Consider the following 12,851-nt stretch of genomic DNA (forward strand, 5'->3'; position numbering starts at 1 on the left):
ATTTTTTCGATTATTTTTTCGATATTTTTGACCGTTTTCGAGATATGGGCCATTTTATGAATTTTGGCTACCCAAAATGGACTTAGAAAATATTAACCATGAAAGACGAGAAACAGCACTTCAATGTGTTATGGCTGCTCTATCTCTTACAGTTTTCAAGAGAAGTTTTTTCGGGGCCACCGTGGCCCCCCACACTTATCGTACAAGATTGAAACATGGTTCCATGGGTTCCTCATGTCTAAAAACGACAAGGGGTGAGGTACGGGGGGATTTTTTCGATTATTTTTTCGATATTTTTGACCGTTTTCGAGATATGGGCCATTTTATGAATTTTGGCTACCCAAAATGGACGTAGAAAATATTTAGCACATATCTTAGTCGTTTTTGTTCGGAGCCAATAGTAAATAGTTTTATTCTAGCCAATGAGATACTTGACTTGTAGATTTTGCTCCAATGAAAAAGAGTTTTATTTTAGCCAATCAGAGGAAAGCAGAACACTATATAAGGGGTGAGGTTCGAAGCAATTCTCACTCAGTTATTCGTCGGCGTGCAAGATAACATCGTGTGCAGTGTGTGAGAACAGTGAAGTGAATTTTAAGTGTGAATTAAGGGTAAGTATTTTTTGAACTTTGTCAAAATTTTCGGTGCGGATTTTTAAGTGTTCCTCATAACCTCACCCCGGACCGATTATTTTTTGAAATATACGTTGTGTTGAGTACGTTCGTGAAAACCCGGTGTCACAGCGGCCAAAAATAACCCGAATATAGATTTTTTTTAAAATAAGCTAGTTTTGAACTTTGTCAAAATTTTCGATGCGGATTTTAAGTGTTCCTCATAACCACACCCATGATAGATTATTTTTTGAAGAATACGTTGTGTTGAGTACGTTCGTGAAAACCCGGTGTCACATCGGCCAAAAATAACCCGAATATAGATTTTTTTTAAAATAAGCTAGTTTTGAACTTTGTCAAAATTTTCGATGCGGATTTTAAGTGTTCCTCATAACCACACCCATGATAGATTATTTTTTGAAATATACGTTGTGTTGAGTACGTTCGTGAAAACCCGGTGTCACAGCGGCCAAAAATAAGCCGAATATAGATTTTTTTTAAAATAAGCTAGTTTTGAACTTTGTCAAAATTTTCGATGCGGATTTTAAGTGTTCCTCATAACCACACCCATGATAGATTATTTTTTGAAATATACGTTGTGTTGAGTACGTTCGTGAAAACCCGGTGTCACAGCGGCCAAAAATAAGCCGAATATAGATTTTTTAAAAATAAGCTAGTTTTGAACTTTGTCAAAATTTTCGATGCGGATTTTAAGTGTTCCTCATAACCACACCCATGATAGATTATTTTTTGAAGAATACGTTGTGTTGAGTACGTTCGTGAAAACCCGGTGTCACAGCGGCCAAAAATAACCCGAATATAGATTTTTTTTAAAATAAGCTAGTTTTGAACTTTGTCAAAATTTTCGATGCGGATTTTAAGTGTTCCTCATAACCACACCCATGATAGATTATTTTTTGAAGAATACGTTGTGTTGAGTACGTTCGTGAAAACCCGGTGTCACAGCGGCCAAAAATAACCCGAATATAGATTTTTTTAAAATAAGCTAGTTTTGAACTTTGTCAAAATTTTCGATGCGGATTTTAAGTGTTCCTCATAACCACACCCATGATAGATTATTTTTTGAAGAATACGTTGTGTTGAGTACGTTCGTGAAAACCCGGTGTCACATCGGCCAAAAATAACCCGAATATAGATTTTTTTTAAAATAAGCTAGTTTTGAACTTTGTCAAAATTTTCGATGCGGATTTTAAGTGTTCCTCATAACTTGCGCTATAGTTGGTTGGTTGATGAAATATTCGATGTTTTCAATCATGCTAATTATGAATATTATATCTTCTTTCCCATAAATATTAGTTTATGTGGGATACGCCTAATAAGCGATTTTTTGGATGATTTTGCAATGTAAGAAATGTAATAATTTGCTTTTCTCTATTTTCAGTTTTAGAAAACATCACTAAACCGCTAGGAAGAATACGTTATTGGAAAAAACACTTCTTGGTGTACTATAGTGGGAACAGCCCAAATTACAGTAAAAGCATCAAACAGCGGAAATACGTGAGATATAGGTTTTCGTAAATAATTGCTAGTTGGTAGAATACTATTTTCAGTTTTAGAAAATATCACTAAAACGTTATTGGAAAAAACACTTCTTGGTGTTCTATAGTGGGAACAGCCCCAATTACAGTAAAAGCATCAAACAGCGGAAATAATTGTTAGTTGATAGAATAAAGCAATAAAAAATGGAAAGTTCTAGTAATATTACAATCATTAACAAAATAACTAGAAAGTACAAAAAATTCCGAATGAATGGTACAATGATAACTGCACAACTTGCGAGAACCCCTGAAGGGGAAAACCCAATTACCTGGTTGCGAAGTGGAATTGCTCAACTATTGAATATGTTGATGGAGGATGTAGATTCCCACCATCAGGTAGGGCTGACATTATGGAATCAGAATAATCCAGATAGATCGTTTTGGTTTTCATTTCGAGAAGCAGCGAATGTCGGTGAAGACTTCGTCTGGGAGGCTCTGAATCGAGTCGTTCAGTCAAATGCAAAATTTATGGAACAAGATCGTTTTGTTATTGATTTTCATCATGTGGCTTTACCTATAGGCGAAGGGAGGAAAAGTCAAAATTTTTCCTCTGATGAAGAATATATGAAAAAATGCAATGGTATAGTCGTTATTAAAAATAAAGATAGTAGTTGCCTTGCTCACGCCATTGTAGTTGCTAAAGGGCTCATTGATAACAAAGGGAATAAAAATGCATGTAAGCCTTATTATAATCAAAAAAAGAACTTTATGACTTTAGAAGCTAAATTATTGTGTAAGAGTTCTGGCGTTAATTTGATGCATGGTGGTGGCATACCTGAATTAAAACTAATTCAATCATATTTAACTGATTATACGATTACAGTGTACGACGATTTGACGGGGGAGAAAACATTTTTCGAGGGCATCGGTGGTGAAAAGAAAATTAATTTACTCCTGATAAATAATCATTATAATGTTATTACCAATCTATGTGCTGCATTTAGTTGTTCATACTTTTGCGAAACATGCCATAAGAGATATAATATGAAAGAAAAGCATATAGGGCACTGTAAGGCATTATGCCAAAAATGTCAAAAAAATCCTCCATGTAAGAAGACAGATGAAGTATTAAATTGTAATAATTGTAACAGATGTTTTTACGGTAACGAATGTATGGCGTATCATATAAAATCAGGTTTGTGCTCCCAGCTAAAAGTATGTAAAATATGTCTTAAAGCGTATGTTATCAAGAAAAATAGAAATCCTCACCAGTGTGGGGAAACATTCTGTATAAACTGTGATAATATGATGCCCCACCGTCATTTATGTTACATGCAATCACGAAAATATTCAAACGTAGGAAAATGGATGATGATATTATATGACATTGAGTGTAGGCAAGATGAAATATTCCGTGAACATGTGCCTAATTTGGTAATCACACAGCAAGTATGTTATCATTGTCTTGAGAATAGCGAGGGTAATTCATGTACTATTTGCAACAGAAAGGAAAACATTTTTTATGGTGAAGAGTGTGTTACTGATTTTCTGGAGTATTTATGCAGTAAACCATCCAATATTAATAAAGTTATATGCATTGCACATAATGCAAAAGGATATGATGCACATTTTATCCTGCGTGCAATGATATCAGCGAAACGATGGACTCCAAGCGTCATAATGAAGGGGTGTAAAATAATGAGTATTGATTGTAAATATTTAAAATTTATTGATAGCATTAATTTCTTTCCGATGGCTCTATCAAAATTATCTGATGCATTTGACATAGAAGAAACAAAAGGTTATTTCCCACACTATTTTAATACGAAAGATAATCAAAGTTATGAAGGGCCTATGCCCGACCCTAAATTCTATGGTTTTCAGTATATGAAGGAAAAAGAACAAAAACAGTTTATGGAATGGTATGAAAAATCCTCAAATCAGACATTTAATTTTAAAGAAGAATTAATTCGTTATTGTCGCATGGATGTTAACCTTCTACGGAAGGCATGTGTTAAATTCGTAGTAGAATTCCAGCAAATAACTGATGTTAATCCACTAGTCGAAGCAATTAGTATAGCCTCGGCTTGTAATCTGGTATTTCGACGCAAGTTTCTCAAAGAACAGACTATAGGTATTATTCCTCATAATGGTTATCGTTGGTCAGATCAACAGTCCATCGAAGCGATTCAATGGTTGGTTTACGAACAAGAAAGACTTGGTATTACAATCAAGCACGCAGCAAATGGAAAGGAAATGGTTCTAAATGGTGTTTTAAAAGTAGATGGTTATGCACGTATAGATGAACAGATCCATGTATGGGAATATGAAGGTTGTTTCTATCACGGATGTGTTAAATGTTTTAAAGTAGGGCGTGATAAACCTATATATAATGATCCGCATACCACTCTTGAAATACGCTATGAAAACACCATTAGAAAAATTAATCATTTAAAAAACTTGGGCTACGTAGTTCATGAAATGTGGGGGTGTGAATGGAAGAATGAACTACGTAAAAATCCGCAAATTGCAGAATTGGTGGCACATCACCCCCTATGTAGAAAAGATCCTATCAAACCTAGAGATGCTCTATATGGGGGGCGATGTTCCGCTGTTAAATATTACTATAAGACTGCCCCCGGGGAGGAGGTGCACTACGTGGACGTCATTTCGTTATACCCCTACTGTTGCAAGGTGAAAAAATATCCCATTGGGCACCCAAAAATCTATGTGGGTGCCGATTGTCCTGCAATAGATAAATTTGAGGGTATCGTAAAATGTACAGTACTTCCTCCCCGGGATTTGTATCATCCCGTCCTACCGTATCGCAGCAATCATAAACTTCTGTTCCCTCTGTGTCGCAGATGCGCGGACACTCTAAATACAGAGGACTGTGAGCATAGTGATGCGGAGAGGGCCCTCACTGGGACGTGGGTGGTGGACGAAGTACGTAAAGCCCAAGAGAAAGGTTATAAAATATTAGAAATGCATGAGGTATGGGAATATAAAGTAGTGCAATATGATCCTGTTAAAAAAGAAGGTGGCTTATTTACAAATTATATAAATTTGTTCATGAAAATGAAAACAGAAGCTCATGGTTGGCCTAAATGGTGTAAAAGTGAAGAACAGAAAAGTAAATATATTGAGGATTATTATGAAAGAGAAGGAGTACAACTAGACAAAGGGAAAATTGGTAATAAAAACAAAGCACGAAAAAGTATTTGCAAATTAGCACTGAATTGTTTATGGGGCAAATTTGCTCAGAATGATAATATGACGCACACACAAATTATTCGAGAACCTGCCATATTTTATGATAAATTAACCGACAGTAATGCTGAGGTAACACAGGTAATTCCAATTGATGAAGATGCATTATTATTAAATTACAAGATTTTGGATGATGCAATTATTCCGTTCAAAAATACTAATGTAATATTGGCTGCGTATACTACTATGCATGGTCGCTTAGAATTATACAGTTATTTAGAGAAGCTAGATAAAGATGTGTTATATATGGATACGGATAGTCTCATTTATATAGTAAGAGCTGGAGGCATAAAATTACCTCTTGGGGATTATTTCGGCGAGTTAAAAAATGAAATAGATAATGTAGGTCCCAATGCATATATTAATGAATTTTGTAGCGGCGGGACCAAAAATTATGCGTACGAGGTATTCAGCGGAGATATAACAAAGACCTGTTGTAAGGTGAGGGGAATTACTCTAAATAGTGAAACAATGAAAATTGTGAATTTCGAACAAATTAGAAATATGGTTCTGAATGATGCCCCTCCTGTAAGTGTGTCAAACCCTTGCAAAATTGCTCGCACAAAAGACATCAAAATTATCAGCAAAGAGGAAACGAAAACCTATCAATTGGTACACACAAAACGCAAAAGAGTTGAAGGAAGTTATGATACAGTGCCTTATGGCTTTAAGAGAAATAGACTATTGTAAAAAAGAATAAGTTGTGTAAATAGATAATTATGGATAAAAAACAACTTTTAAGTTCTTTTTACTTCATTGATAATTCCACTGATCTTTGTGTATATTTGAAATATAGTAGTGATTATAAATTTTATGTGTTTGTAAAATTACGCATTGTTAATGAATGTATTGTGTTATCAATTAATGAATGGTCCAGGTTTTTATCATATTCCATGTATATAAATGATTATTTTAGAGAAGGTGAGAATGCAACTGAATACGCACTAAGTGAGAAAACGAAAGTAATACTTGACGCTAATAATGACGATGATAATTTAATGTATATTTGTGCAAATGATGATAATAGTAGAGTTGAAATAGATTTTTCTACATGGAAAAAAATATGTTACTATTTCCCATGTATTGATGAAGCAATTTCTTCATGTTCTACACTTGCTCCTCTAATAAGTAAATATCTATATGAATGTGTTGTGAAGGGTAAATTTTCTAAAGTTACTTTTGTTGAAGATACTGTCACAGCAAATCGTATTCAACTAGAATTAGTTTCTATGTTATTGGGTGATTGATAAATATTTTATTTTTTTGAAGAAATATAAAAGAGAGAGAAAATGGAGTTTCGACATCCTTTCACTTGCATTATTGCAGGCCCCACTGGGTGTGCTAAATCATATTTTGTAAAAGAGTTTTTAAAACATTATGCCGAAAAATGGAAAATATAGTATGGTGTTATACGAATAGGGTAAATACAGTATTAGTAGAAACGATAGTTTTTAATTAAGTAGAGAGTAAAAAATGGATAATCAAATTTTAAATCGTTATTATTATTATTTCGATGAAATCGAGGTATGTGTTGGTCTAGCATACGATGGTGAGGGAGAATTTTCTGTTATTATCATTTTACATAATTACTATGATCGTATTCGTCTTTCACTTGATGAGTGGTATACTTTTCTATCATATTATTCAGATATTGAAAACTACTTTAACGCTGTTACAGATTCTTCATTGCCTACACAATTTTTCATTAGTGAAAATTATAAAATATCATTGTCAGATACTCTTAACGGTATTCGTCAGTGTTTTATTCAATCGTCAGATGACGATAGTAATGGTCAGGTAAATTTCAGTGTTTGTACATGGCGAAAACTCCAGCTACATTTGCCGTGCATTCAGCGGACCATAATTACTAGTTCTCAATTATGTAAAGTTGTAAACATGCCTGAAAAGTAATAATAATATGTTATTATATTCATAATTATTTTATGGTGTAACAGAATATGGAGTTTCAACACCCATTTACTTGTATTATAGCTGGCCCCACTGGGTGTGGTAAATCATATTTTGTAAAAGAGTTTTTAAAACATTATGCCGAAAAATGGAAAAATATAGTATGGTGTTATGGTGAGTGGCAACCTCTGTATGAAACTCTATCCTCAGGTTGTACATTTAAAGAAGGGCTCCCCAAAATAGATGATTTTCCAGCACAAGCTGGCCCCCATCTGGTAATTATTGACGATTTAATGCGAGAATGTGATACACGAATTGTTGACTTTTTTACTAAAGGTAGCCACCACCGAGATTTAAGTGTTATTTTTATAACACAAAATATGTTTCATCAAGCTAAAGGTATGCGAGACATATCATTAAATTGCCATTATATAATATGTTTTAAAAACCCCAGAGACCAGGCTCAAATTAATTATCTAGCACGCCAATTATATCCTGGTAACACAAAATTTGTACAGGAGGCCTATCAGGACGCAACGCGAGATCCTCATAGTTATTTGGTTTTTGATTTAAAACAGGGCACTCCCGACGAACATCGGGTTCGAACAAAAATTTTCCCCTCAGATTCTTACAATTATGTTTATGTACCAGTAAAAAAATAATCTCAATAACTGATATATTTTAATACTCAATTTTAGTATAATAGCTACAAAAAAAAAGAAAAAAATGATTAGCAAAGAGAGTGCACATTTACTAAAACTTTTAGCAAAGGCGAAACCCAAAGTACGCCAAGCAATTTTACAAAATGCTGATCCCGAATTAATTCGTTCTATTTGTGAATGTTCCTATAACGTATTACAAGGAAATGTTCCGTTAAATAAAAAAGAGAAAAATAGATTAAAAAGGTATAGAAAGGAATTGAGGTATTTAGCGAAAAAGGGGCCATCGTTAAAACAAAAGAAAAAACGAATAATTGTACAAAAAGGTGGGTTTCTTACTGCTTTGCTTGCACCTATTATTGGAGGAATACTATCTACTTTAATTAAATAATTATGCAGCATGCACAAAAGCTTGTTTTAATTGCACCAGAAAAATTGCACCAATATCAAACTATATCTAATTTAGATGATGAGATGAAAAATATTTTAAATAATAAAAATATGAGTGTTGAAGAAAAATGGATACGCTATAAAGAGGTGTTACAAAAATATTTACACATTGTGCAAAAACCTACTGCAACAACATCAACTAGTGTTGGTACTAAGAAGGAGGAGGAGGAGGAGGATGAGGACGATGAAATACTATCTACTCTCCCCGAAAATTGTCTGCGTAAAGCAAGACCTTTATTACGTAGATTAAAACAAAATTCCAACATTCATTGGGATGACAATGGTAATGTTAATATTTATAATAAATTAATTCCTGGAGCTAATATAGTAGATCTAATAGCAGATTTTGTCAGGTATCGCAAGAAAAATATTCCCCCTACAGGTTGGGAACCCTTCGCTGAACTGTTAGCAAAATCCAATATACCTTTAGAGTATATAGGTAACCCACAGCGTATAGAATATATTCGTAAGCTGACGTCATCTGCTGCTGCTGCTGCTGATCCAAAACAGGAAGAAGAAGAGGAGGAGGAGGAGGAGCCACCACGTAAACGTAAAGTTGTCAACAGATGGTGTGATTATAAAATATGAAGAAGCTGGCCGCTATTTATTATAACCCTTCACACCCTGCCTCGTTTTCAACCGCAACGTCATTATGGAGAGCTGTGAAGAAATCTATTCCTTTACACAAAGTGCAACAGTGGGTAAAAGAACAGTCGACTTATACTCTGCATAAGCCAGTACGTAAAAAGTTTCCACGTAATCCCTATTTAGTGTTCAATATCGATGATCAGTGGCAAGCTGATTTAAACGATATGCAAAGTCTGCAAAAGTATAATGATGGTAATAGGTATATTTTAACAGTGATTGATTTGTTTAGTCGTTACGCCTGGGCTGTGCCTGTACGTACAAAAACTGGTGAAAACATTATAAAAGCATTTAAGCAAATATTTGCATCTACACGTCGTAGACCCTTACGTCTACAAACAGATAAAGGTACAGAGTTTGTTAATAGACCATTTCAGTTATACTTAAAAAAGCAAAATATTAAATTCTTCACAACACAAAACGCCGATATTAAAGCAAGTGTGGTGGAACGTTTTAATCGAACTCTTAAAGAACGAATGTGGAAATATTTTACAGCCAAGAAGACTTACCGATACATAGATGTGCTATCGAAACTTGTTCAGGCATATAATTCTAGACCACATAGAGCTCATCAATTACCACCCGCCAGTGTGAACCAGGACACTTTTCAACAAGTTTGGAATAAATTAATAAAACCAATGCCACATACTAACATTGCAAAATATAAAAAAGGTGATACTGTGCGCATTACTAAAGCAAAACGGCATTTTGAAAAAGGGTACAAGGAAAAGTGGACTGTAGAAATATTTAAAATAAAACAGGTGATACATAAGGAAAAGAAAGTGGTTTATGTGTTGGAGGACTTAAATGGTGAAGTAATTGATGGTACATTTTACGAGGAGGAATTACAAGGAGTGCCTCTGCCTAAAGTTTATGAAATAGACGATATTTTAGAAGTTAAAGGTAAACGTGTACTTGTTCGTTGGCGGGGATATCCCCCTTCGTTTAATTCATGGATTCCTGTGTCACATTTAAAAAACATTTAGCCACAATACAATATTATAAACGACTGTTATATTTGTGTATATAGGAAAATGAATGATCCATACTTTAAATACTATACTCACCAAGCAGGAGGTGGTTATAACGTGTATAGAGGTGCACCATATCAAGAAGGTTATGGTATTGGAAGTTTTTTAGGTGGTTTATTTCGAAGTGTATTTCCGTTAATTAAACAAGGAGCAAAAACTGTTGGTAAAGAATTGTTACGTACAGGAATTAATGTAGCTGGAGATGTATTAGGTGATAATAGACCTATTGACGAAGCTTTAACATCACGTTGGCAAGAAGCTAAAAATAATTTAAAAACTAAAGCTCAAAATAAAATAAATCAAGTGTTGGTAGGATCTGGAAGAAAACGGAGAAAAGTTCATTTTGCAAAGACGACTGGTGGTAAAAAGAAAAGGAAGAGTGATATTTTTGATTAATATGGAACAGACTAGCTTTTATCTTACACTACCGAGTAACAGTTCTATGGAGTATTTTCCACAAAATACTTTGTCATGTTATACCACCAAATTATATCATCCATTGGTGCTAGAGAAAGGTGAGTGGGAGACGGCAGTTGTTGAAGTACATTATACAAATTCATTTCAGAATGTTTCCAAATATACTAATAATATTTATTACCGTCTCATGAATACAGAAAGCTGGAACATAACTAAAATCTTACCAGGACACTATTATAATGTCGATGATATTCTATCTCAAATTAATCATAAAAGTGATATATTAAATTTACAATTAAAAGTTAAAGCATCAGTAAAACGAATTGAAGTCAGTAGAGTAATAAAAGATCAAGAGAGGCGTATAGAAGTACGTCTATCTCCTGAACTAGCCAGAATACTAGGTTTTGATCACATACAACAAGAAGATATTGCAGTTGTGCATCATGCTCGTTATCCACCTGATTTACAAAAATCGCTACCTACACTTATGTATATTTACAGTGATATTGTAGAACCACAAATGGTGGGTGACACAGTAGCTCCATTGTTACGTATTATAAATACAAATATTACAGAGTATGGTATTAATAATGTACATATTTTTGACAATCCTCACTATGTCTCCGTGCAACGTAAACAATTTGATCAAATTATTATTGATTTAAGAGATAGTACAGGTAATCCACTTCCTTTCCAACATGGCAGTGTATGTGTAAAATTACATTTTCGCAAACGTAATACGGTATTATAAATTTTACCATGTGTGTATATTAATAGAGAGAAAAAAAAATGAAGTGTGAGTGTATGAAATCAGAATTAGATTTATTTGCTGGTTTACCCACTCAAACCAGTATTATAGGTAATAAAATAGTTCCATATAAGCCTGTGGCTTCGATAGCTGATAATGCACCAATAGAATTTGTCGTCCCCGGTCATGGGGATGACTATATTGACTTATCGCACACAATGTTTTATATTAAAGGTAAAATTACTAAATCAGATGGTTCTAATTTAACTTCTGCCGATAAGAAAATCGGCCCTGTAAATGATTTTCTCAATGCAATGTTCAGTGAATTGCAATTATATTTAAATAATCAACTTATTTCCTACTCTTCACACACATATCCATATCGGGCGTATATTGAAAAACTACTAAATTATAATGCTGAAGCTAAATCAACGCATCTTCAAACATCAATGTGGTTTAAAGATACTGCAGGACATATGGACAGTGTGGCCGATAGTAATGTAGGATTTAAACAACGTTTTCTTCTCACTACTTTAAGTCAGTCATTTGAATTATTGGGTTATATTCATGCTGATATATTTAATCAGGAGAAATTTTTACTGAATGGTGTACAACTGCGCATTAAACTAATTCCAGCTAAACCTACATTCTGTCTAATGGGTGACGCAGATGCTGATGGAAAAGTTGTAATTACAGATGCAACATTGCTTGTGAAAAAGGTTGATGTATCACCGGCCGTTAAAATAGCGCAAAATAAAGTATTACAAAATCCTAAATTTAGAGTAAAATATCCTATAACAAAAGTGCAAGTGAAGACTGAAACGCTGCCACAAGGAATTATGGATAGTACACTTCCAGATCTATTTTCAGGCCTAGTGCCTAAACGTATTATTATTGGTTTTGTTACTAATACTGCTTTTAATGGTACTTATCAGACAAATCCGTTCAATTTTCAACATTTTAATATGTCATTTTTTACATTGTATGTTGATGGAACGCCTGTGCCTTCCAAACCATTACAACCTGATTTTGATAATAAGCTATATATACAAGCATATTCCACGTTATTTACAGGTTCAGGTATTTATTATTCTAATCAAGGTAATAATATTTCACTCGCCGAATATCCTAGTGGTTATACTCTACTGGTGTTTGATTTAACTCCCGATTCTAGTGCTAGTGCCGGCTTTCATACTAGCCCACAACGACAAGGAAGTGTACGCCTAGAGGTTCATTTTAAAGAAGCACTGCCATCTCCTGTAACATCAATTATTTATGCTGAATTCTCTTCAGAATTAGAAATTGATTTCCAGAGAAAAGTATATATTAATTAAACAAAAAATGTTAAATACACTTGAACTTTATGAGGCGCTACAACAAAATCTGCCTAAAAACCATTTTATTGGAGTATATGCTGCAGATGAGCTACCACTGTTTATTCATACATTTCCAGCAGCCATAATTATAAACACTGATTCTAGCGATAAGCCTGGTGAACATTGGGTTGCTGTTTATATAACTAATATGCGTGTGGGGGAGTATTTCGATAGCTATGGTATTCCACCTTATGTACATCATCATATAAGGTTTTTAAAACGAAACTGTCTGTATTA

At 34.0% G+C, this 12,851-nt stretch overlaps 1 protein-coding gene across 1 annotated transcript; it reads left to right on the forward strand.

Moving 5' to 3' along the window:
• Positions 1–542: 542 nt before the first annotated feature.
• LOC145673952 (uncharacterized) lies at positions 543–5,007 on the forward strand. Its single transcript, XM_081743770.1, has 4 exons — positions 543–611; positions 2,014–3,288; positions 3,847–4,426; positions 4,975–5,007. The coding sequence occupies exons 2-4, from the start codon at positions 2,315–2,317 to the stop codon at positions 5,005–5,007; spliced, it is 1,587 nt and encodes a 528-aa protein (XP_081599896.1). The 5' UTR covers positions 543–611; positions 2,014–2,314.
• The last annotated feature ends 7,844 nt before the right edge of the window (positions 5,008–12,851 follow it).

Source organism: Thermobia domestica, chromosome 17 (genome assembly GCF_964235325.1).
Source record: "Thermobia domestica chromosome 17, izTheDome1.hap1.1, whole genome shotgun sequence".
Taxonomy (NCBI): Eukaryota; Metazoa; Arthropoda; class Insecta; order Zygentoma; family Lepismatidae; genus Thermobia; species Thermobia domestica.